This window comes from Aplysia californica, unplaced genomic scaffold, assembly GCF_000002075.1.
Source record: "Aplysia californica isolate F4 #8 unplaced genomic scaffold, AplCal3.0 scaffold00353, whole genome shotgun sequence".
NCBI classification, from domain to species: domain Eukaryota; kingdom Metazoa; phylum Mollusca; class Gastropoda; order Aplysiida; family Aplysiidae; genus Aplysia; species Aplysia californica.
The window spans coordinates 430,652-458,151 of NW_004797623.1; the positions used below are offsets into that span (position 1 = coordinate 430,652).

A 27,500-nucleotide genomic window follows, 5' to 3' on the forward strand; every position below is an offset into this window, starting at 1 on the left:
AAAGAAGAAGGAAAGAAGAAGGAAAAAAGAAGGAAAGAAGAAGGAAAGAAGAAGGAAAGAAGAAGGAAAAAAGAAGGAAAGAAGAAGGAAAGAAGAAGGAAAGAAGAAGGAAAAAAGAAGGAAAGAAGAAGGAAAAAAGAAGGAAAGAAAAAGGAAAAAAGAAGGAAAGAAGAAGGAAAAAAGAAGGAAAGAAGAAGGAAAAAAGAAGGAAAAAGAAGGAAAGGAGAAGGAAAAAAGAAGGAAAGGAGAAGGAAAGGAGAAGGAAAAAAGAAGGAAAGAAGATGATGCACTCACATGTAGACAGGCTGAATGAAGCCTAGGTCTCCCTCCTCACTTCTGTAGTAATCAATGGTGATGGCAACAGGCACCTCGCTGAACTTGTCTCTCTTCCAGTTCTTGTCGCGAGCAACCACTAGAAACTAAAGCACACAAAAAAACAGAAACCGGAACAGATGAAATCAAACAAGAAATATCGCCCTGAAAAAAAGTATATTTAGGACTCGATAAAACATATAACATTTCAGCAAAGATTAAAAATAATTGTTTTAGTAAGTGTTTTACTGCACTTGCAACACAATAAGATCATAAAAGTGCAGAAGATTAGAGGTGTTACAAGAGAGTAACAAACATAAAAAAGAAGGAGAAGAGATAAGGATACATGTTTGACAGGAAAGAAGAAGCAAACCACACCAGAGTACCCGCCAACCACCCACTTAAAAAGTATGGCAGAAAATAAAGAGAACTAGCAGAAACAGAGTGCCCAAATCTTGTTTTCTAGCTGATTCGCACAATCTGCAGGCAGTAACCAAGTCCACCCTATCTTATAATTATGCCGAATGAACTGTAAAAAATCAGAGATGCAGCATGGGAAAAGGCTAGAGAGAAAAAGTAATTTTGAGTTCTATGAACTTTTTGCCTTACCTGAATTAAATTAATCTATAAAATGCATCTCAATCTCTTTATCTGCAGTAGCTGTGGAAGCTTTACTACTAATATAAAATTAGTGTAAAAATATCAAGGCGCCAGATATCGGCGATCAAGGCTCTCCATTCACTTCTATCCTCGGATGCGCTTACAAAAGTTACTTTACCCTGATCTTTCCCCGTTACCCATCTGTTTAGGTTGTCTAAGTAGGTTGCTCTGGGCCTACCCCTGCTTTCTCTCCCAAGCACAACTGGCCGATATAATCTGTCTACCAAAGACAAAGGCTTACATCAAATGTTTCCGATCCAATTTCATCCTTATCAGAGTGTTGTTTCTTGTAGATGCTTCCGTCTTCGGTGATTCCAAAGAAGCGTGTGTCCCTGTCAGTGCCGATGTCTCTCAGTTCATATTCAATCTCAACATTAGGAGTCTGAAATAACGAAAATCAAAATAACAATAATAATAAAAAATAAATACCATTTGTATAGCGCATGTCCCCACTCGAAAGCAAGCTCTGTGCGCTTTACACTATAATAATAACAATGACGAATCTCATAATTAATAATGATGGTAGGAATGACAATTATAATAGTGATACATAATACTGTTAATAAAAAATGATTTACGAAGGAGGAGGAGGAGGAGGAAGAGGAGGAGGAGGGGGAGGGGAGAGGGAAGAGGTGGAGGAAGAAGACATTTTACTTTTTTGAAACTAGCAAAACATTTTGCGATTTACCAATTTACTTTCAATTCTATGACAACTGGTCTCTCGTTCAAATCCTTAACCTTCCTTAAATACCTTAGAGATTTTTTCTATCCTTGTCAACTTTTATCCAGACTACGTTACTTTTTGGAACAAGACACTTTAAAACTTCACACAGTCAGTTTGAGTGAGTAAAGAGAAGCACCTCCACATAATAACCGTCACTAAGTGCAAGGTAAAAGTGAGAGAGGTAGACAGAAACTACAGAGAGAAAGAAATGAAGTAGAGCCTAACAAAGGCGACCTCTGATCATCCATTACATGAGAAGAAAGACACAACAGTAAAAACAGGTGACCAAAGAAAAAAACCAGTTTGACTGGTGACCAAAGAAAAAAAAAACAGTTTAACTAGTGACCAAAGAAAAAAACCAGTTTGACTGGTGACCAAAGATAAAACAGTATAACTGGTGACCACAGAAAAATTCAAACGAACCTCTTCTACCATATCAGACAGTACAGATCAGCTCCCCCCCCCTCCCCCTCGCCCCAACCCTCCCCCCCCCTCCCCAACCTTCCCCCCTCCCCGAGCAACAAAGCGGGTACTTACTCCACGGTTCAGTTCGATAGATGTGTCTGCATCTGTCGCTTGGACTTTGAGGATCTCACGGTTGATGGCAAAGTTCTCCGGGATGGTTTCGTTGTACTCAGTCGCTGAGAAGACTGGGGCGTACTGATTACGCTGGATCCTCACCGTGACTCTCGCCACATCGCTCTTGGGAGTCACTGCGCTGTCTTGGGCCCTGACGTAGATCTAAAAACACAGAAGAAAGTTTTAGTGCAGCTCATTTCCTTTGTATTATTTTATACCGCAACACATGAAACCTCAGATCCAATTACTCTGCTGTGTGTAGGAACTGATTTCATCAAATTAACCAACTTAGGAACTGATTTCATCAAATTAACCAACTTAGGAACTGATCTCATCAAATTAACCAACTTAGGAACTGATTTCATCAAATCAACCAACTTAGGAACTGATTTCATCAAATTAACCAACTAGTAGACACCTGCTAGGTAATCTGACACATGTGTTTTTATCTATACCAGCAAAATGGAAACACAATAATAAGATACCAGTCACTGAAATGCACTCCAAAAAAATTAACAGTAATTCAGAGTTGGAAAATCACAAAAGAGTCTTGAGACTGGGAAAAGACAAAAAAATTATCTGAAAATGTGTCATCATCTCAGTCAATACAATTTAGATTTTAAAGGTTTTGAAGAAGCCCACCGAAACAAGATAAACAGTTTTATTTAAACCTTTAAACCTGGAAAAAAGCAAGACAAAAATGCAAAAGCAATAGTGCGCAAGTGATAAAACTTGCGTCTTTCACCTTCCATCTGGACGTAGTGTTGAGAGAAAATCTATTAGGAGAAGTGAGAAAGAGTAGAGGCCGGCCCGGATTCAAGCTACTTACATTTTTGTTTTTCCTTTTTTTTTTTTTGTGAGTGTTTCACGGCACTCGAAACTGAATAAAGTCATATGAGCGCGCGGGACGCACCTTACATTTTCAGTTTGTAGGAAATTTTGAATTTAGCTCGGGTGGCAACCAAAGCCTACTCTTATCGATTTTGGACCACCAAGAGATCTTTAACATGCGCAACTTGCACACGGGCCCTCTGAGAAGGCTAGGTGCAGATCTTTCCTACCAGAAGAGCAGGGGTGTGGCTGAAAGACAAAAAACAAGCCAAGGAGTAGAAGTGGAAAGGCTGCAGAAAGAGTCAGGAGTCCAGTGGAGGCGGCAAAGGAGGTGAGGGGGTGAGGGCAGAAAGTGGAAATGAAAGCAGACAACAGAAGATTACAAGAAAGAAGGAAAGAAAGTGAAAGGATACAGTTTTAAAGAAGAAAATTTTTCGGTTGCTACCCGGATTCAAACCCGGGACCTTTGAATGAGAGGCCAACACCTTAACCTCTAGGCCACAAGAGCCCCCTAAATGTCTTTATATCAAACATGTTTGTGAAGAGTAGCATCACAGTGACATGAGACTACAGAGGGAATGTCACAAGGTACATAACATTATGCTCATTCAGTTATTTAATCAGGAACCGTGAAAATGTTCCATATTTCAACTCTTCTAATGCCCCAAATTTCAAGATGTCCAGAAATATCTTCCATCTTTCCAAGAAGCAGACGATGGCTTGCAATAATTTTTTTTTCTTTTTAAAGTAAAAACAGTTGAGAAAAAGCTATACCTTTGACAAAACTTTGAAAGGGAAATGTGAGAGCAAGTAGTAGAGGGAGGTAACTGGACACACTGCACCTAGTTCAAATGACAAGGACTCCATCCAACATTGAAAGACTGCTGATGGCAAAAATAGTCCTGTCTGAAAAGTAGGTCACTACCGTTATGCTCCAATGATTTACTATGATGGGACACAACATCTTGTTCACAATCTACACTGAGAATAAAGAAAGGTTTGTTTGTTTGAGTAAGAAAAAGCACATCTACACAATAAGGGTCATTTAGTGTTGGGAATGAGTAAGACAGACAGACAGACAGAAACAACAGAAGGAAAGTAAAAAAGTAGGACCTACCACTGGTGGCACCCTCCAACCACCCACGAATAATGAAAGAGGGTGAGTACACTATTACAGCCTTTTCAAACTGAAGTATTCAAGCTGTTTCTTGGAGATATGAAAGAACAAGCTTGTACTGAAATCTTATCCTTTAATTTTTTTCATCAAAAAAAAAAAAAAATGCAAGACAGAACCCAGACATCAGAATAATCAAGCTTTAACAATTTCTAAAAACAACCACACAGGAAGAGCTTACATCATAGACATCAGCAGCTTCGGGGACGGTGAGGGGTTGGCTGAGGTAGAGCATTCCGTTGTTGGTGCCAATAGTGAAGAAATCGTTGTCGAAGTCCTGAGGACGACTTGGTCGCACCGCGGTCTGGTTCAGGATGGAGTACTGCACTCGGCCACTGTCACTCTGAAATGGTATGATAGTATCTGTCACGACGTGCTGGAATCAGGCGCTCGTCAGAATAATGAAGTGTACGTTAGGCAATTCTTTTTTAATTTTCTTTTTTTGGCTCAACATCTTTTTATATCCATTTAAAAACATATTCATATGTGGATTTTACTGGAAAACGTTGGTCAAAAGCGCAAAAGAAGTAAATTTGCATCTTCCAAGGACTCTCAAGCTTTGGTAGTCACCAAACTTTGTCTGCCATTTTCTCGCTAATTTTACTTCTGAAACCAAGCAACACCATCTCCTTCAATTGCAAATATCCTGACTCATATTTAAGATAGATGTATAATATTTTCGCCAAAAGCAAGACAAATGAAGAAGCTTTATGAAGATACCAATAACTCCACATCCCCAAAAATTGATGAGAGCGTGATTCCACCATGTCGCAATACATACAGTTTGGCTTGGACGTAATGCTCCTTCTACCACAAAAATGGCATTTTCCACCAAATGGCGTTATAGAATTAAATACCCCACTCTCTCTATCTTTACAGAGTAGGAAATATAGTTATCCTGCAAGCTTAAACCCCCAAAACATAGGCACACTGCCCCTGGAAAGAAAAACCCATGGCTATTATTAGATAAACATAAAAACATCAAGCTAGTATAGATCCACTTTCCCCCCATCTTTACAGAGTAAGAATAGTTATCTTGAAAGCTTTTACTTCTGAAAACTGGGACGACTGACTGCCTCTGGGTTAAAAAAAAACCCCACAGGTTATGTTGGATAGAAATAACTCAGGAACATCCAGCTAAAATGGATGTCACACCATCACTGTTTGCTTCCAGGGAAGCTGAGAATGTTTCTGAGTGATCTATGGTTAGCTGGGGTAGTAATATAGTGTGTAAAGCACATACAGCTTGCTGTAGAGAAGGGATATACGCTATACAAATGCTATTTATTATTATTATTATTATTATTACTCATAATCATCAAAATGGGAGCAGGGTCTGGCCTACTTATGATCACGTACTTGTTTGTTTGTTGGAGTATCGCTAGGTGTTTTTAACGGCACTATCAACCTAGTTTTGGTCAATGATAACGTACCTCAGGAGGGTCATTATCAGTAGCCACGACAGTCTCAAAAGCTTTGTTCAGTTCTTGGTATTCTGAGATGTTCACATTGTACTGCCTTTGGCCGAAGACGGGCCCATTGGGGTTCCTCCTCACGTTGACAGTCACGTAGGCATTGGCAGTCCTCTCTGAGGCTTGGTTGTCAGAGGCTGTTACAGTCAGCTGGACAAAGACATGGGTGTTTTGGTTTTAGCAGAGGTCTTCAACATCTAGCTCTCACTGGCAAAATTAAGGGCAAACGAGGCAGGGGTAGGCCCAGAACAGCATACTTAGGGAACCTAATCAAAAGGGTAACAGGGAAAGATCAGGGAAATGTAGCTTTTTTAAGAGCATCCGAGCAAAGGAATGAAAGGAAAACCATGATCGCCGATGTCTGTCACAGATCTGGCACTGGATGATGATGATGAAGAGGTTTTACGGTGCTCGCATCTGCATAAGGTCATATGAGCGCCAGAAGATTATAGGTGTTACAAGAGAGTAACAAAATTTTTAATGTAAGAAAAGAAGAAGGGGAGATAAGGACCACAGATGTTTGATAGGAAAGAAGAAGCTAACCACACCAGAGCACCCGCCAATCACCCACAGACATGGGGGTGGGGAGAGACGTGTAAATTAAAGGAATTCCAAGTGAAAAAGAGCTGATCGCGCCTTCAAGGAACAACGATCTAAACCATAAATTATAATCACTTTGCCATCTATTTTCTATACATGTGTAAACGTGAAACACAGGTGGCAACTTTTACCTTGAAGAACAGATTCAAACACTCGTAGAGAAGTCTTTTCTTAAAGTGGACATGAGTGGAATACAAATTGAAAAAAAACGTTTTGTTGAAACAACTGTATTTGTAAGGATACCCTTCAGATGTTACAAGCTCGGATCACCTTAAACATAACTTAAATGTCAAAGTTCACAGAACCAGAAGCACCTTTTTTCTGTTTCACAACATCTTGCAGTAGCCACATAGGTAAAGAGTCTAAAAACAAACGTGAGGCGCGCTGATAAAATGAGTTACTTCTCGCAGTCCACAAATGGAGATATTGGCCAAAAAGTGACACTAGGGTCAGATTTGAACATTTTCTATTTATGCCATATTCTTTAAGTATAACAAACCTTTTATTTCATACTTATAAATCATTTTTAAAACTTCACCTATAAGTGTGATGTATCTATTTCCTTAAGGCCTGAATCCGAGAAGTAACTCATTTTGTCAGCACGCTTCACAAATACTGAGGGGGCACTCAGTAGGCAACCAAAAAAATCGGAGGTTAATACCATGACCACAATTTGAAGCAACGATCGTTATCTTTAAAAAACAAAACAAAAATACAAACAACAACAAAAAAAAATTTTTAATTAGGAAACAACTCACAGAAAACACTGTGTCTGAAGTCCTCAGGACAGACACCTTGAGAGTAATCAAGCCGGAGTTGGGATCAATTTGGAAGTACAAGCTGCCCAGCTGTCTCTGCCCCAGTTTGTAGGTCACAATTTCCTGAAGACAAGATGAAAAAGTCACAGTTGCAGGCACTCTAATCCATTCAAATGTGACGAAACATACATTTAATAATATAGAGAGCTGGAGAACAAAATCAACTTTTTAGTTTTAGCAAGTGTTTTGCAACACTTGCAACACAAGGTCATATACGTGCCGAAGATTAGAGGTGTTACAAGAGAGTAACAAACAGAGAAAAGAGGGAGGGAAGATATCGGTGATAGATTTTTTATAGGAAAGAAGGAGAAAGCACACCAGAGCACCCGCCAACCACCCACTAAATCAACTTTTTGAAATAACTTGCCCTCAAAAGCTAATTTTATAATATATTCGACATGGAGGTGGAACCCACAACAAATATCTGAGTCAAACTGCGGATAGGGACTCATCTTTACTCTTGTAAAAGCCTGTGCCTGTGCAAGCAATGACCTCAAACAAACAAAAAATTGCAAAAACAGCAACTAACTTTCACACTGCCCTGACGGTAGGGCGTGAAATAGCCAGCTGTGAAATCGCAACTGTTTGTGAGTGTATATGCCGTTAGGTTCAACATGTATGAAACACGAACAATGTATACATATTAACAGCAACATTCTATTCTAAGGTTACCTTAGCGCATATCGAAACATGTTTTTTGTTTGTTTGTTTGTTGTTATTTTGTTTGTTTGTTGGTTTATTTTTTTGGTGGGGGGTGTGGTTGTTTGTGGTTGTTGGGGGGGGGATCCAATGTCCTTATTTGGTGCCGATATTTGTAAGTTACATATAAAATGTGTCAACAAGGTAGTAATTGTTCTGCTTCAAGAAAAACAAAACTGGAACAAAGGAATATCAACTTATCAATACATAATATATCCAGGCCACCGAGAGAAAAGCAACAGGAAGCAACAACTCACTCCGTCCGCGTCCGTGGCGTTGAGGTCAATGATGGACCCTCCGACGGGGAAATTTTCATCAATGGTGACGCTGTAGCTGTCGCTGGGTCGGAACACCGGCGGGTTGATGTTCCTCTGAACAAACACTATCACGGTGGCCGTGGCCTCCTCTTGGGGCGAGCCGTTGTCTCTCACGTTGACGGGGAACTAGACACAGGGGGGGGAGGGAGTTTTCGTTCAGTTTAGTTTTTGTACGAGTTTTTTTGTTTTAGTAAATGTTTTACACACGGCACTTGCAAGCAACGCAATAGGGTCGTATAAATGCCGAAGATTAAAAGTGTTACAAGAGAGAAACAAACACACAAAAGAAAAAGGGGAGATAAAGACGATAGATGTTTAGTTTTAGTAGAGGTTTTACGGCGCTCACAACTGCATAAGGTCATTTGAGCGCCAGGAGATTAGAGGTGTTACAAGAGAGTAACAAAAATAAAAAAGAAGAAGGGGAGATAAGGACAATAGATGTTTGATAGGAAAGAAGAAGCAAACCACACCAGAGCACCCGCCAACCACCCACGTACGAGTTTTACGCCACTTGCAACATCTAAGGTCACATTATAAGAGTTGAAGATTAGATGTGTTACAAGAGAGTAACAAACACAAAAAAGGAAGAGAGATAAGGACGATTGACGTTTGATAGGAACGAAGGAGCAAGCCACACCAGAGCACCCGCCAACCACCCGCTTTATTTTTTAGCTTTTGCTTTTGCCTCAGGAATGACTTGTCAGTGAATAAAAAAACAATCTTGATTTCTGAGAACCTTGTTGAAGCATTGTTACGTTACAGCAAAACAAAACATTGCAAAAAAAAAGACAACATTCAAACTTCACAAATACTGTCTTTAAACGAGTAAAACAGCTTTTTGTAATAGTAAAAAAGCCCAATAATGGCCACATTTTACTTTCTTTGTTTGAGTAGGTGTTTTACGACACTATCGACTCAGTTTGGTCATGCCAAATTTTGCCAGAAAATCAAAAGCATATTAATAACATTGAGAAGATGTACACAAGGCAATCCATCCAGCATCCATGAACATTTGGATATTTTTACCCAACAACAACAGCCTAAAGAAACATACAAAACCAGCTGTACTTACAGAGAAATTCCTCACACTTCGGTCATCGAGCAAGCTGCGAGACACAGATATGTTGCCGTTGTTGGGATTCATGTAGAAGTACAAGTATGCTCGCAGAGGGCTGTTGGCCGACTGGCTGACAGTGTAGGTCAGGATTCCAGCAGTGCCCTGAGGACAGCAAGATTATCCCCAATGAGTCAAAAGTACAAAGTGGGTCTACTTTTTCAGAAACAGTGCAGCCTCTCTAGAACGACGTCGTTGGGACCAAAACGAATGTCGTTATAGAGAGTTGTCATTATAGAAAGGCAACCAAAATATTACTAACGATATATATGTGAGGCAGTGTGGTGGAATCAGGCTCTCGTCAAAATAATCAAAGTGAAGAAACTTGCATTTTTCAGTAGGTTTGGAAGTTTTTAGCAAATTTTTTATTTTTAACTCAACACGTTTCAAGCCCATTGAAGAACTCATTTCTGTGTGGATTTTTCTGAAAAACATTGATTAAAGGATCAAAAAATGTAAATTTTCAGTCACCACGAACTCTTTAGCTAAAGAAATAACTAATCTTTGGCGGACATTTTCTCACTAATGTTACCTCTGAAAACGGGTGACCCCACCTCCTTCTTTCGCAAATATCTCGACTTGTATTCAATATAACTGGATATTTCTTTCTTCCAAATAAAGACAAGTGAACAAGCTTTAAGATGATACCCATAACTCTACATGCCCAAAAATTGACGAGAGCCTGATTCCACCACGCCACCTCACATATGGAAATAGTCGGGACCTGGGCACCATGTCGCTACACAGAGGATGTCGTTATATCGAAGGTCGTTATAGAGAAGCTCCACGGTATACAGAACTGGAAAGAGACTGAAAAGACCAGCCCTACTAGATATGGCACAAGTATCATAATGAAGACTGAGACTCATTTTTAGTAACAGTGTGTTAGTAAGTGCTGATGTTGTGTCTTCACTGCTGTCCTTACGTGTAGAGGGATTGTTGAGAAAGTTCTTCTTTATGTGGCTGAACTGGATTTTTTTTATTATTGTGAAATATTTTATCTCGTGAGAATCACGCAGTGATCGTATGTTATTGATGTTAAGTGCTCAGAGCTTATCCTCGTATGGGATGGGGGCACTACATAAATGCAACCTATTATTATTATTACTACTATTAAGTGTTTATTCAAAATACAGTTGCATTTAAAAAAGTAAACAAATAAAACTGGGTCAATACCGAGTCAGGATCTGTTGCAGCGACTGCTCCAAACACCTTTCCGAGTTGTTGGTCCTCTGGGATGATAAATTCATAGCGGTTCTTTGAGAACTTAGGCTTGGTGGGGTTTCTGTCCACAAGCACCGTGATTTCTTTAAACGCTTCCACTCTTGGGTCGTTCTCTCTGTATGCCCGAACACGAATCTGGAGAGAGCAAAGGCGAACAATTACAATGCAGCACTTGGTTCTGGAAACTGGAAACATTCAGCAATGCAAATGCAAAGTTTAACCCTATCCGTACGCCCTGGGGTCATTTTGTACCCCTGGGGTTGTATTCTTCACATTTTAAAATGCTTCTAGTACGAAGATCTCTTTGAAACTTTCAGTATTTCTCAAACAAATCATTTTGACAGACTGCTATGCAAAGCGTACAGATCGGATTAAAGAGTAAATTTCATCTTTGGAAAGCGGTAGCACAGAGTTCTCCACGTCGTACAGATACCATAGTAAAACACAACATACAGATAGGGCTAAGAAGTTCATTTTAAAGAAACTTCACGAAATGGTTACAATTCTTTTTTTTAAACATGAAATCCAAAAGGTATACATTGCAGGTGCTATACATGAACATTTTTTTTTCTGCTAAAAAGATAAATTTCTAGCCCTTCAATCAGCTGCATAACCAAGAATCTGTTCCACCATTCTTCTTCCCAGTAAACAATGGTCATTGCACATTCCAATACGCCTATGATCTGGTGTATATCCTGTTCCATCTCTGATCATTTCACTTTTGTCATTGTATGGTAAAACATTGGAATAAAACATGCAGACTTTATTTTTTCTCTTTTAACCCTGTAAGGTTTTAAGGGAACTGCCTTTCAACCAATGCTCCAAGTCATACAGTTTAGAATTAAATATTGACAGTTCAGTGACATGTTGAATAGGAACAAAAGCTGCCTCTGGAATATGGCAACTTACCAAGTACGACAAAACCTTTGTCTTGTCATCTGTCAGTGGAGCATTCACGGTCACGCGGCCTGTGTCTGGATTGATGGCAAAGTATTTGCTGGCATCACCATCTCCTCGAATCTCGTACACAATCTTTGCCTGAAAAATACAGGCATAAAACACAATGCTTAAAACAAGTAGAGAAGACCTCGAATAGTTACTGGTAATATTTCAATAAACTTGGAAGTCTGCTACCTGGAAATTGGACATAATTAGCTAGATAAACTCCCCCCCCCCCCCAACACACACACACACACACACACACACACACACACACACACACACACACACACACACACATTGGAGAGCAGACATTAGACTGTCCCTGCGGTTTTAAGCAAAATAAGTTTCTGAAATTATGCAAACTGAGCCCAAAAATGTGAACCAATGTAGCGGTGACTAGGCATACGGGCAACATTACGCGCCATCAATGTACCGGTGACTAAGCATACGGGCAACATTACGTGCCACCAACGTACCGGTGGCTAGGTCTCAAAGGGTTAATGTCACACTTACATTGGAGCCACCATCATTGGCCACGCTGACTTCAATCTCATTCCCAACAGGGACAGTTTCGTCTCGTGAGTACGTCACTTGCGCGGGTATGAAGGAGAGCCCTGGACTCTTGCTGATTGTGACAACCACTTGGGCTGTGTCCGACAATTTGGGCGTGCCACCGTCTTCTACTCTCACACCAAACTGGAAGAGAGAAAAAAGTATGTTGTAGTTATACGTTAATGTCCATAACCCTTAAAAAAAAAAAAAGGACCTTGATGATTTTATGAAAAGTACTGTTGTTATCATCATGGTCATCATTAAATTTAGCGAATTCTTTTCAAAAGGTACCGATGAAACAAATGATGTTGATAGTGACTCATAAAAGTAGGTTCAGAAATGCAAATTGGTATTCAGTTAGATTTATATTTGATATTTACTTCCTAAAGATCCTACGGTACTGACAACTGGGTCCAAACTTCCTGACGCAAAGAGGCCAGAAGAAGTGCACAAATCTAACCATTACAACTCACAGTGTAGGTAGACTGGGGAAGATTTTCCAAGCTGCGACGAGCCGATATCTCTCCAGCGCTGCTAATGGTGAAGATTTGAGCAGCGTTGGTGTCATCAATGTAGTACTTGAGTTCTCCATTTGGCACATTCTGAAGGCAAAAGTTGGTTCAGTAAGTTTCAGTTTTACAAGAGGTTTTACGGCGCTCGCAACTGCACAAGGTCATATGAGTGCCAGAAGATTACAGGTGTTACAAGAGAGTAACAAACATAAAAAAGGATGGGAGATAAAGACGATAGATGTTTGATAGGAAAGAAGAAGCTAACCACACTAGAGCACGCGCCAACCACCCACTGGTTTAGTAAGAGTTTTGCGACACTTGCAACTGCATAAGGTCATATGTGGTAAAAGTTATTCAGGGATGACGATGGCAAAATTCAACAACGCGGTGCTGAATCTTTTCACACTGCTTACAAACTTACTGAAAATATGACCGGGTGCAATGTACCCACATCCTACTGCGATACTGCCACTAAATAATTTCAACAGGTTTTATTTTTATATCACACTATAATAAAACTCTTTGTCCCTGATCTATCATAGTGCGATACCAAAGATCTATCAGTGTGGAACCAAGGATCTATCATAGTGTGATACCAAAGATCTATCAGTGTGGAACCAAGGACCTATCATAGTGTGATACCAAAGATCTATCAGTGTGGAACCAAGGATCTATCATAGTGTGATACCAAAGATCTATCAGTGTGGAACCAAGGATCTATCAGTGTGGTACCAAAGATCTATCATAGTGTGGTACTAAAGATCTATCAGTGTGATACCAAAAATCTACCAGCGTGATACCAAAGGTCTATCAGTGTGGAACCAAAGATCTATCATAGTGTGGTACCAAAGATCTATCAGTGTGGAACCAAGGATCTATCATAGTGTGATACCAAAGATCTATCAGTGTGGAACCAAGGATCTATCATAGTGTGATACCAAAGATCTATCAGTGTGGAACCAAGGATCTATCAGTGTGGTACCAAAGATCTATCATAGTGTGGTACTAAAGATCTATCAGTGTGATACCAAAGATCTATCAGTGTGGCACCAAAGATCTATCATAGTGTGGAACCAAAGATCTATCATAGTGTGATACCAAAGATCTACCAGTGTGGTATCAAAGATCTATCAGTAAGTCCTGCTGCCAAGGCATCTGCAATAAAAAGCCACACTCACCGGATTCTCCTCATCGGGGTCGGTAGCAGATGCCACTATGATCGTGGAAAAGATGTCAACCGTGTCAACAGTGGGGGCATCATATTTGTCCAACTGGAACTTGGGAGGACGGTTGCGTCTGACGTTGACAGTGAGTGTGGCAGTTGCAGACAGCGGGTTCAAACTTCCGTCCTTTGCTACGATGTACACCTGTTCGGGGAGAATTTTTAAAAAAAGTTTTAGTAAGAGTATTACGGCGTTTGCAACTCAAGAAGACCATATAAGTGCCGAAGATTAGATCAGAGGTGTTACAAGAGAATAACAAACACAAAAAAAGGAGGACAGATAAGGACAATAGATGATTGATAGGAAAGAAGAAGCAAACCACACTAGAGCACCCGCCAACCACCCACGCCCCCACAGACCACCCATAGGCCTACTACAAAAGTGAAATAAGAAAAGGCAGTCTAAAAAGTTGGCACATGTAGCAAAAACAGCCTCACTATAGAAGCAAGAGGGTATTTTGTTTTATAAAGAGTTTTACAGCCCGTGCTACACAATAAGGTCGTATAAGTGCCACAGAATAGAGGAGTTACAAGACAGCAACAAGCACTAAAAAGAAGGAGGGGAGATAAGGACAACAAATGTTTGATAAGAAAGAAGGAACAAACTACACCAGAGCACCCGCTAACCACCCATCAAGAGGGTATGAGGTAAAGAAAAAAAAAACCCTCCGAAACTCAAGTTCAAGAATGCCTATTTGGAGTCGCTCCTACTTTGTTCAGAGACCATCTACTCTACGGTGAAAAAATACCAGACTAGAAAAGCATTTTATTATCCGATTTAATTTTAACAATAATATACCAACTTTTTCAAGAGTAGCATTGTTCAACTCACAAGGTAAGGGTTCGGCTTCGCTGAATCCAGAGAGACCATTTTCTTGACAGTGACCACACCTGTGAATGTGTCCACCATGAAATACTCATTGGCATCTCTTCCACTTGCCAGGGAGTAGTAGATCTGGTTCTCTGGTGGCTGGCGAACACAGCATCATTTTGTTTTAGTAAGAGTATTACGGCACTTGCAACACAATAAGGTCATATAAGTGCCGAAGAATAGAGGTGTTACAAGAGAGTAACAAACACAAAAAAGAAGGAGGAGAGATTAGGACGATAGATGTTTGATAGGAAAGAAGGAGCAGACCACCCCACAGCACCCGCCAACTGCCCACGCAGAGCATAAACAATTTGTTCAACCCATCTCATTACTTCAAACAGGACACCAATACAATACTACTAGAAAAAGTGTCAAGGCTGAGAGAAAAAGTGTCAATACTGAGAGAAAAAGTGTCAAGGCTGAGAGAAAAAGTGTCAAGGCTGAGAGAAAAAGTGTCAAGAGAAAAAGTGTTAAGAGAAAAAGTGTCAAGAGAAAAAGTGTCAAGAGAAAAAGTGTCAAGTGAAAAAGTGTCAAGAGAAAAAGTGTCAAGGCTGAGAGAAAAAGTGTCAAAAAGTGTCAAGTGAAAAAATGTCAAGAGAAAAAGTGTCAAGGCTGAGAGAAAAAGTGTCAAAAAGTGTCAAGAGAAAAAGTGTCAAGGCTGAGGGAAAAAGTGTCAAAAAGTGTCAAGGCTTAGGGAAAAAGTGTCAAGGCTGAGAGAAAAAGTGTCAAGAGAAAACAAAAACAGAAAAGAGTTGACTTGATGCACAGGAGAAAAAAAACACATTTAACAAAGCATATTTATTAAGATAGCAGCGATTTCTCTCATGTCTTTTCTTGGCTTTTTTTTTTTTGTTGCAACACTGCAGCTTGTGATATAGAGAAATAAAGATATATGTGAGTAGATCTAGTGCTGACAAAATTAATCACTTCTTGCAATCCACAAAGGGACTTATTCGCCGAAAATTAACACAGGGGTCAAATTTGTATATTTTCAACTGATACCATTTTCTTCAGGTTAGCCATGCCCTTCATCATTCCACACTAATAAATTGTACAAACAACCCATAAATTTGACATATTTCTGTCCACCGGGCTGAAAGCGGAGAAGAAACTCATTTTGTCAGCAAGACCGCATAATTCAACAAGTTGTCAATGTGGAAAGTAACTATACATTCAATATTGTGTTGGAAGAACAAATCTAAGTACGAATATAGAACTTAAATGAGTAAAACTTTCATGAAAGCTAAAAACCCATATTTCAACAAGCGTATCTGCAAACACCACTATTCATCCAGCAATTATAATAGTAAATCACCAAGCCTCTCATTTCGTACAAAGCTGTAAGATAATAACCTTCATAATTTGCCTGAATCAATTTAATGAAATAGAAATATTGAAGAGGTACAAAGACCTGACCAAACGAGAGCACCACTTTTATTACGAGGTTAAAAAGAAACACATTGAAAAGATAATGGTCATTCAAAGCTAGGAAAAAGACAGACTGAAATAATTGAGGGACAGTGAAGAAGTGAGATCTTTCAGAGTGGCCATCAACCACACACACAAAGCACTGCTGTTTTTTCCATAGAAACAACAATCGACATTTGTACTGGTTGTCATTTGCAAAGTATTTTTGAAAAGCAATAAAACTCACCAGTGGGTCACTATCACTCGCAGTGACGGTGTTGACCACAGTCCCTGGGGCAGCATAATCATAAATGAAAGATGTCAGCGAGGTGCTGGGGAAAATTGGTCCCTCTATGTTACGAATGAAATTGATGGAGACGTAGCTTCCAATCACTTCATCGGGCACACTTTCATCAAATGCCTCCACAAAGAGCTGTTGGGAAGGAAAAAAAAGGCAGGAGAATGTTAGAATGTGTCACTGAAGAAATATGGTGAGAGAGCTTTTTCTTTTTCTGGGCCAACAGTTTGGAACGCTCTCCCTCATGATTCGAGGATCGAAAAAAAACTTGATACCTTCAAAAGAGGATTCCAAACACATCTATTTAAGAAATATTTTAATTAATGGACAGTACCTTGCCTTTTTGTATGAGCATTTTTTATTGTCTGAAAGAATGTTGCTGTCAAAAAGTGTGCACATGATGAATTTGTATGGTGTTAGTATGAATGTGTTTTTAATCTCCTATGTACACCTTGGGCCCATGTTGTGGGGAAAGGCAGGATACAAATGCTCTTATTATTATTATTATTATTATTAAAATTATCGGAGCTAGTAGAAAGAAGACCTGGATGCATATATATATATACAGGAGGAGGTGAAAAGTAAATCTTCCTTGCTATCATTGCCATTAACTCTATGTTACATAATACAATGGCACATCTCAGACACAGTCCTTGTGGTTTGAGGGACTGAAGGTCAGTTTCGAAAAGAATGTCTAGTGTTGTCGAGGCTACTGTTTGTAGATGCTTGGTCACTCAAAGAATCGCATTAAAACAAAGCTTGATATGTTGGGAAACTCAACATTTTTTACATCAAATTTCTCAGAACTGGGTAATGAGCAGATGGAAGTTTGTACTTCTGAGGTCACGCAATGCTCAGCACAGTGTTGGAGCGCGAGGAGGTGACAAAAAAGTAGCACAGTAGGGGCGGGCACGAGACGAGCCGAGTACTAGTTTCCCTTCGCGAGAAATGCCCTTCCCGTCCCTGCCCGGGCACTAAACTACTGCCCGGTACCGAGAAGTGATACTGCTCGTTAGCTTGAAATAACGAGTAACAGAAACGAGAGTGAGAGAGTGAGAGGCGAGAAATGACAACGCAGACAGTGCCACCCATCACCGTGCCGTCCTGTGTGTGAAACTGAAAGGGAGGGGAGAGGGTGGCGAGACGAGGCGAGTGGGGAGTGGATCAGGGCCTAGGCCTAGACCTCCCAACCTTCCTTCACCACCTGCACCTGCGCAAGAGGGCTAACCTAGTTTAGATCCCCGCCACGATCGGCCTTCTCGCTAAACGAGTTCCTCGTACTGTGGGGCGAGAAGAGAAATCTCGGCCATGGCCGGCCTTCTCGCTGAACGAGTGGCTCGAACTGCGGGGTGAGAAGAGAAATTGGTCACGAGACGAGAAGTATTGCTCGAGACACGAGACGAGAAGTATTTCTCGGTACCGGGACCAGTCCCGACGAAAAGTAGGTCAGCTTCTCTGTCTTCTCGCTTGAGAAAGAAAAAGCGCTTCCCGCCCGTCTCTATAGCACAGTACTTACCACAATGCTGGAGCGCGTGGAGGTGACAGAGCTGGTGACCAGGTCCTCCATGAGAGTGAGCACACCCGTGCGGGGGTTAATAGAGAACAAGCTGCGGGCGGCGGCTGGGGCGGCTCCGGTGATCCTGTACCGAATCTTGTCCTGAACAATGGAAAAGCAAAAAGATAAGACGGATCTTCTATACCTGGATACCTGGAGGTGTCATCTCTGACTCAGAGGTTGACGTGTAAAGACCCTCCATCTTTCACGGTCACCAGCTGCCGTTGCACATTCTGCTATCGGAGTGCTTATTGGCCCACAGGGACATATAAAATTTCCCCTAAAACATTTATTATTTGCCCACAAAATTGCGAGTTATCTCCCCTGTGTTTGGCGCGGGGGGGGCCCCCCCCTCCCCCCCAAATCCACAAATGATAATTTAAAATGAAATACAACAGCAAAATCCCCATTAAATATGAGAGAAATTATTTATATTATAATTATACACTTCTCTAAGGCTTAAGTTAATATTATATTTTACACCTGAAAGTAAGTCAATTTCTACTATAATTGGAAGTATAGATCTAGATCTAGATGGCCATATTTCTTATTTCTTATGGGGGGGGGGGGGGGTGCGCAGAGATGGACATGTTCCGACTGCAGTGACCCCAACACAGTGGACAAGTAAGTAAGTAAGATGGTAGTGTGCTAGACAAGTGTCATGAAATCTCATTTTGGGGCGTCGCAGGCCATCTATACTTACAACAGTATTCTGCTTCCTGGCCAGGATATTTGCATTGACGGGCGAGTTTCGGTTCTGATTGATGTTCATGGAGGTTGAGAACGGAGCATTGACCCACTCTGGTGAGAAAGTCACATCTCTGACGTTGATAGTCACGGCTGCAGAGGCAGTCTTTGGTGGACTCCGGTTGTCAGAGGCTTGCACGTTGAACTGGGGAAAAAAGGGGGGAAATAAGACCACATCAGTTTAGTTTCAGTAAGAGGTTTACGGCACTTACAACACAATAAGGTCATATAAGTGCCAAAGATTAGAGGTGTTACAAGGGAGTAACAAACACGAAAAAGAAGGAGGGGAGATAAAGACGATAGATGTTTGATAGAAAAGAAGGAGCAAACTACACTATAGCACCTGCCAACCACCCATATTTCATGATTTCAAGATAAAAGGAAGACCAAGGAAAAGATGGATTGAAGGAATCAGGAAGACAATCCAAAAGGCAGTACACCTGGACCACATTCGACAATTACATCTTCACTTCAGTACTTTGTGCCACAAGAAGACAGAAAAGTACTAAAAGTATTTTTATTTTTTTTAAAAGAAGGAGCATAGAAGGAGAGAAAACGAAGGATGTATGGTCGGAAAGAAGCACGTGCAAGACACACTCAAAGGAAAACACAGACTCACATAAATGAGCACACTCGACGTAAACACATCCAGACTTAATTAGTTTTAGTAGAAGTTTTACGGCACTCGCAAACTGCATAAAATCATGTGAGCGCCAGAAGAAGCAAACCACACCAGAGCACCCGCCAACCACCCACATCTAAACTTAACATGCCAACACGTGTAAACATGTGTATACTCCCAGACACATATTTTAGGCAGCACGGCGGAATCAGGCTCTCGTCAATTTTTGGGAATGTAGAGTTATTTGTATCATCTTAAAGCTTGTTCACTCGTCTTTATTTGGATGGAAAAAATATCCGTTTATTTTTAATATAAATCGAGATATTTGCGAATGAAGGAGATGGGGGTCACCTGTTTTCAGAGGTAAAATTAGTGAGAAAATGGCCGCCAAAGATTAGTTATTTCCGTATCTCAAGGGTCCGTGGTAACTGAAAATTTACATTTTTTGTGCTTTTAATCGACGTTTTTCAGAAAAATCCACACAGAAGTGAGTTCTTTAATGGGCATGAAAGGTGCTGAGCCAAAAAACAAAAATTTTATAAAAATTTACAAACCAGTGGAAAAAAAGCAAGTTTCTTCACTTTGCTTATTTTGACGAGAGCCTGATTCCACCACGCTGCCTCACATATAATCCTTGTACAAACAACACCAGAGCACTTGCCAACCACCCACATCCAGACTTAACATGCCAACACGTGTAGACATGTGTAGACTCCCAGACACATATTATAATCCTTGTACAAACAACAAGAAATACATACCCTGTACGATGCAGCCCCGGAAAGGCCAGCAACTAGAATGACATCACCATTGTCAACCACAAAGAAGTTGCTGCCTTGAGGGTCACTGGGATTGACCTTGCTGAAAGTGACAACATCCTGAAGAGAAAGATAATCAAATAGAGCGTAACAACTATTTTTAAATTTTAAAAAAATTACCACACTAGCTGGTTATAATATATATATATATGTATATGGCTTCTGTTACGTACGAGAAAGGTCATTTTGTTTTGATTCGGATTTCATCCAGTTTGAGATCAAAACATCTTGTTTAACAGAAACAAAGTTAGTAAATTATGTTAAAACCTTTATTGTATAATCTAATAGGCCTGCACACACACACTTGAATGTATGCTACCTTCATCCCTTTGCCCATTTGGCATAAATCAAGCAACAGACCCAAAGGACCAAAGGTGCACAGACTCTATAGGCTCGAGAAGTCTGAGCTCAAAGGGTTAAAGATGGCTAGTGCAGTCATCAACGTCAGTGTGTCATCAGAGTCACATTATGACAAAAGCATTACTGCACATATAAGAAAGAAGAGCAGAGCACACCTGAGCATCCGCTACCCACCCGCAGAAGAAAATCCCAACACATTCTGGATTAACCCTCTCAGCACTATAAACAGGTCAGCACAGCAGGACCAAAATGGCAGCCAGCTGATGGCTTCCCAAGAACGAATTCTTTCAGCGTTTTTCAGAGGTTTAGGGGGGTATAGCAAAGAGGTTGCTTTTATATTTGTTGTAAGCGACGTATTTGAATGAAATTTTAGCTACAAAGACCTAGGACGTCAGCACCTAAATTTAGAGTGGCATGTTTTTATTTCTAAGCCTGCACTAGAGTATCAGGCCGGTAAAAGCCAGTATGGCTCAACAGCGGCAAAGACGGTATAGCTCTAAAGCCGGTAAAAGCCGGTATGGCAACCAACATGGCGGGAAGGCCGGTTTAGGCCGGTATGGCTCAAAAAGAGGTTCAAACACTCACATTGTCATTATCTGTGGCAGCCAGTTTGAGCACAGTGGTGCCAATGGGAGTATCGTCGTCGATCGTGGCCACTCTGGAGCCCGTAAAGACCGGGAAGTTTGGATTGCGGATCATCCGCACGGTCAGTGTCTTGGTCACCCTGTTGTTGGGCCAGAATGAGTCGTACACTTGGATGGGAATCTGTAGAGAAACGACAAACAAATGCTAGAGAAACGACAAACACATGCTAGAAAAATGACAAAAGCTAGGAAAATGACAAACAAATGCTAGAGAAACAACAAACAAATGCTAGAGAAATGAAAAACACAGGCTAGAAAAATGACAAACAAATGCTAGAAAAATGACAAAGAAATGCTAGAGAAACGACAAACAAAATGGTAGAAAAACGACAAACACATGCTAGAAAAATAACAAATGCTAGAGAAACGACAAACAAAATGGTAGAAAAATTACAAAGAAATGCTAGAGAAATGACAAAGAAATGCTAGGGAAACGACCAAGCATCTCAACAACAACTTCACAATTCATCTAAGTACTGGAAAAAAACGTCTACACAGCCGGTAAATAAACTACAAAAGCCCCAGGGGCAGACTGGTTCATGATCGCATTAGGTACGTCAATATTAAGGTGAAAGCTTTTCCTAGCATTCATAGCGGCACGCCCTTGAGTAAGAAACTAAAACCCTGACTCAAAAAGACGGGCTGTCCCCTGCAACAGCATTACACTACAGCACTTTTCTCAGAAGTTTGTACTGAACTCGGTTTTGAAAATGTCTGTATGAACACAATATTGAGACACAAAATACATTATATGAAAAGTTTTTTGTTTGTTTTAGTAGAGGTTTTTCAGCGCTCGCAACTGCGTAAGGTCATATGAGCACCAGAAGATTAGAGATGTTACAAGCGAGTACCGTAACAAACATAAAAAAGAAGGAGGGTAGATAAGGATGATAGGTGTTTGATAGGAAAGAAGGAGCAGACCACACCAGAGCACCCGCCAACCACCCGCATGAAAAGTTTGAGTAAAAAGAAGTACATTGACACACAACAACAGCCATTAAGTGCAAGGGGAAAAGTAAGACAGACAAATGACAAAGGGAAAGAAAAGAAGTACATTGACACACAATAACAGCCATTAAGTGCAAGGGGAAAAGTAAGACAGACAAATGACAAAGGGAAAGAAAAGAAGTACATTGACACACAATAACAGCCATTAAGTGCAAGGGGAAAAGTAAGACAGACAAATGACAAAGGGAAAGAAAAGAAGTAAAACCTACCAGCAGCGCCCTCTAACCACCCAATGGCAAGAAGTAGCCGGGTCAAACCCATGAAAGAAGAGATCAAACACCCACAACAACAGTAAGGTAGATACAAAAGACATATGTGAGGCAGCCTGGTGGAATCAGGCTCTCGTCAATTTTTGGGCATGTAGAGTTATTGGTATCATTTTAAAGCTTGTTCACTTGTCTTTATTTGGATGAAAAAAATATCCATTTATCTTGAATACAAGTCGAGATATTTGTGAAAGAAGGATGTGGTGGTCACCTGTTTTCAGAGGTAAAATTAGTAAGAAAATGGCCGTCAAAGATTCGTTATTTCCTTAGCTTAAGAGTTCGTGGTAACTGAAAATTTACATTTTTTGTGCCTTTAATCAACGTTTTTCAGAAAAATCCACACAGAAATGAGTTTTTTAATGGGCATGAAAGGTGTTGAGCCCAAAAACAAAAATTTGATAAAAATTCACAAACCGACAGAAAAAAGCAAGTTTCTTCACTTTGATTATTTTGACGAGAGCCTGATTCCACCACGCTGCCTCACATATATAAGCTCATTTTCATTTTAGGAAGATGACAGTATGATGTTAATACTGACCCAGCAAAAGACTAAGACAGAAACAACTAGCGGTAAGTTCAGTTTTAGTAAGAGTTTTACCTCACTTGCAACACAGTAAGGTTGTATAAGTGCCGAAGATTAGAGGTGTTACAAGAGAGTAACACACAAAAAAGAAGGAGGGGAGATAAAGACGATAGATGTTTGATAGGAAAGAAGAAGCACACAACACAAGAGCATCCGCCAACCACCCACTTGGAAAGAATATCGAAGGAGTAGACAGTAGATTGAAGGCAAAAGATGCAGGGGTAGGCCCAGAGCAACCTACTGAGGGAACCTAAACAAACGTGGCGTCGGTGGCCTAGTGGTTAGGCTCTCGGACTCGCAACTGTAAGGTCGTGGGTTCGAATCCCGTCAGGGACCCGACGTTGTGTCCTTGGGAAAGGCACTTTACACGAATTTTCCTCACTTCACCCAGGTGGGAATGGGTACCCGGCTATAGACAGCGAAAGATCTTGTCAGTATGTTAGTGTTTGAGCGCTTAATCAGCTGCTTGCACTGTATGCTTCCCGGGAAGCTGAGAATGTTTCGGAGTGTTCTGTGGTCTGCTGGGGTAATAATATAGTGTAAAGCGCATAGAGCCTGCTGCTGAGCGGGGATTTGCGCTATACAAATGCTATCTATTATTTTATTTTTTTTTAAACAGGTAACAGGGAAAGATCAGGGAAACGTAGCTTTTTTAAGAATATCCGATATCGATAGCAACAACAACAACAATCGATAAGAGCAACCTACTGAGGGAACCTAAACAAACGGGTAACAGGGAAAGATCAGGGAAACGTAGCTTTTTTAAGAATATCCGATATCGATAGCAACAACAACAACAATCGATAAGAGCAACCTACTGAGGGAACCTAAACAAACGGGTAACAGGGAAAGATCAGGGAAACGTAGCTTTTTTAAGAATATCCGATATCGATAGCAACAACAACAACAATCGATAAGAGCAACCTACTGAGGGAACCTAAACAAACGGGTAACAGGGAAAGATCAGGGAAACGTAGCTTTTTTAAGAATATCCGATATCGATAGCAACAACAACAACAATCGATAAGAGCAACCTACTGAGGGAACCTAAACAAACGGGTAACAGGGAAAGATCAGGGAAACGTAGCTTTTTTAAGAGCATCCGAGCAAAGAAATGAATGGAGAACCATGATCGCTGATGTCTGTCGCACACTGGCACTGGATGATGATTAGACAGTAGAGTTGGGGCGAGCGGGCGCACGGAATGGTTCGTTACTTTTAGACGCTGATTTAGCAAGCCAGACCCAACTCTTGTAGACAATGTGAGAATGAGCTGAAGGGTGCACTTACAATGTACTGTGTAGAGGTGTCAAATCTGGGGCTGTTGCGCACCATGACCCGACAGTCATCCATCACTTGGAAGTAGATGGAGGCAGGGGGCGTGGCAGCCATCTCGCACACCAGTGTGCCCTGGGAGAGGAAAGACACAAAACATTGTAAGTAGGAAGGTATCATTAGTGTTGTAATTCTACCACTTGTGATGGTCTTCCTGGTTCTTTGTGACTCTCTCTCTCTCTCTCTCTCTCTCTCTCTCTCTCTCTCTCTCTCTCTCTCTCTCTCTCTCTCCCTCCCCTACTCTCACTCTCTCTCTCTCTCTCTCTCCCCCTCCCTCCCTTCCCTACTCTCTCTCTCTCTCTCTCTCTCTCTCTCTCTCTCTCTCTCTCTCTCTCTCTCTCTCTCTCTCTCTCTCTCTCTCTCTCTCTCTCTCTCTCTCTCTCTCTCTCTCTCTCTCTCTCTCTCTCTCTCTCTCTCTCTCTCGGCACTGTGGTGTTATAAGCGGTCAGCGATGACAACAGCACGCAGGAACTCCTCAAGATCAAATCCATACAAGCCGTACTACCATTATCATCATTATTATTAATGTTAATGGTCTTCTTGTCATTGTTAGAATTGTTTTCGTTATTGCCAGTAGCAACAGCAGCAGTCCCTAATAGTATACCTGCACTTATGATGAATAGTAGTGTCACAAAAAATCAAGGATATGACTGAAAATAAAGAGCAGACCGTCCCAGAAATGTTGAATATTACTGTAAATAAAAAGTAAACTGTAACAAAAATGAGGGCATGACTGCATATAAAGAGTAGAAAGTAACAAAAATGAGGGCATGACTGCATATAAAGAGTAGAGTGTAACAAAAATGAGGGCATGACTGCATATAAAGAGTAGAGTGTAACAAAAATGAGGGCATGACTGCATATAAAGAGTAGAGTGTAACAAAAATGAGGGCATGGCTGCAACTGCAATTAAGGAGTAAACTGTAACAAAAATGTAGGATATGACTGCAAATAAAGAGTAAAATGTAACAAAAATGAGGGCATGACTGCAAATAACGAGTAGAGTGTAACAAAAATGTACAATATGACTGCAAATAAAGAGAAAGCTGGAACAAACATTTAGGATATGACTGCATAGGGAGGGATGTCACATATTTATAATAGTAGAAGGTTTTGAAAAACAAGTAAAACGTTGTAACAAGAAAATGAACGCAGGCCATAACTACTTTCCTCTAGCCTTTCACTTTCATGTTATCTATCCCTTTTTTTTTTCAGCTTCCAAAATATTAGTATAAATACTTCAAAACTTAAAAAAACAAAACTTCTTGGCTCATGTTAGCTCTAAAATATTATTTCAAAACGATGGCTGTACCTGGCGATCTCTATCTTCAGGAGTTCCTCGGAAGACTTGAATGCCTTTCTGGATGCTTTCTGCTATTTGGACAGTCTGATCCAGATTGGTAATATCTGGATTGAACAAATCCCTCGGGACATTGACTGTCACACGCGTGGTGGTCCTCTTAGGGTCAGCGCCATTGTCAGTAGCTTGGATGTCAACCTGGAAAAAGAAAAGTAATATTCTTCGCATTTGAACATTTCCACCGAGGCTACCATATTGTAGAGTGAAAAACCTCCCCCTAAGCTGTCAACTCCAGGAAAATTTATATCACGGAAAGTAAATAAAACTGTGAGAAAATATTTCAGCGTGAGTAGAAATTTGAAAGGCTGTTTCCAAGTAATGAGAGCCTGACCACTAGGTCACCGACACAACCAAACAAAAATCTCGTTGGACATTGAGATTTATTAGTAAGGATGATCTGATTCTGACAATTTCTTGTTTTAGTAGAGGTTTTACGGTGCTCGCAACTCAATAAGGTCATATGAGTGCCATGACAATCTCTTTGTTTTTGTTTCAGCAGAGGTTTTACGGCGCTCGCAACTGCATAAGGTCATATGAGCGCCAGAAGATTAGAGGTGTTCCAAGAGAGTAACAAACATTTTTTAAAAAGGAGGAGAGGTAAGGACGATAGATGTTTGATAGGAAAGAAGAAGCAAACCACACCAGAGCACCTGCCAACCACCCACTGACAATCTCCGTGAAGTAAGAAGACTCCCACTGCTTACCAGATAAGTAGTGGTCCTGTCTGGGTCATCTGTCAATGGCCTCCTCAAAGACAACACGCAAGTGTCCCTGTCCACCTGGAAGTATTCCTGCGCCTTTACGTTGGCGATGATGCCACAGGTCAAAGCGCTCTGCCGGAGGGAAAAGAAGACGTTTTAGGACAATGCAGTAGTTCCGCACTACTAGTTAGTTTTAGTAATGAGTTTTACAGTACTTGCAACACAATAAGGTCATATAAGAGCCGAAGAATAGATGTGTCACACGAGAGTGACATACACACAAAAAAAGGAGGAGAAGAGATAAGGATGATAGATGTTTGATAGGAAAGAAGGAGCAAACCACATTAGAGCACCCGCCAACCACCCACGTCTGCACTATTAAGGAGTGGACTCAAGTTTCAATCTCTTCTATCAAGAATCGACTTTTTAAGGCTTCTTCAAGCATGGAGCAGCTTTTACTCTTCAAAACACACAGAGAGACACACACACTTTACACATATTATTATTTTTAATTACATTGCAGTCCACTTCATACTGAAGAAAAATAAATAACCATAAAGATTAATAGCTTTATGTAAACTTTCACTTTTTCTCAAATAAACCTATCGTTGGGGTACCTGTCAAATAAGGTCAAACACTTTTTTGGGGAAAAACATATAATTAATCTCTTTCATGTTATCTTCCAGAATTGATAAAATCTAGGAGACACAACCATGGGTGAAATGGCATTTGTATATCACAGCCCCATGCCTTGCCCAGTAGTTTAAGAGATATCAAACATTTTTATCCATTTAAATATCAGCTAAAACCACTTCTGTTTTTTTAAAATAATGATATTTATAACTGGAGAGATTTTTAGTTGGAAGGCAATGCACAGTTCAGGTCTTACTCTTGTATCATAAAGCGCTCAGAGCCTGTGTACTTTAATCAAGGTTGAGAACTCATTAAACGCCATATGTGAGGCGTGCTGACAAAATGAGTTACTTCTGAGAATTCCACAAATGGAGACATTTGCCACAAATCGACATTAGGGTTAAATTGGAAGATTTTCTATTGAGGCCATATTCTTTAACTGATTCCATCCATGATCCTTTCAGGCTCTGGACAGAATTATTTTTCCTCGTTCAGTTTTAGACCTGGGGTGCATCTATTTAATGCATTACTGTGAAGCTG

General features: G+C 40.6%; 1 protein-coding gene across 1 annotated transcript in view; it reads right to left on the reverse strand.

Moving 5' to 3' along the window:
• Positions 1–27,500, reverse strand: part of LOC101847743 — a gene marked incomplete in the record, with an annotated part of 240,046 nt that overhangs the window by 18,294 nt on the left and 194,252 nt on the right. Inside the window, 22 exon segments of the mRNA XM_035970982.1 lie at positions 295–419; positions 1,214–1,354; positions 2,234–2,437; positions 4,462–4,623; positions 5,714–5,902; positions 7,111–7,233; positions 8,127–8,312; positions 9,259–9,405; positions 10,477–10,659; positions 11,434–11,562; positions 11,980–12,162; positions 12,492–12,620; positions 13,709–13,897; positions 14,585–14,722; positions 16,278–16,463; positions 17,845–17,985; positions 18,587–18,775; positions 20,014–20,130; positions 21,016–21,195; positions 24,222–24,341; positions 25,579–25,764; positions 26,331–26,459. Of these exon segments, the coding sequence (XP_035826875.1) occupies positions 295–419; positions 1,214–1,354; positions 2,234–2,437; positions 4,462–4,623; positions 5,714–5,902; positions 7,111–7,233; positions 8,127–8,312; positions 9,259–9,405; positions 10,477–10,659; positions 11,434–11,562; positions 11,980–12,162; positions 12,492–12,620; positions 13,709–13,897; positions 14,585–14,722; positions 16,278–16,463; positions 17,845–17,985; positions 18,587–18,775; positions 20,014–20,130; positions 21,016–21,195; positions 24,222–24,341; positions 25,579–25,764; positions 26,331–26,459 (3,476 nt within the window).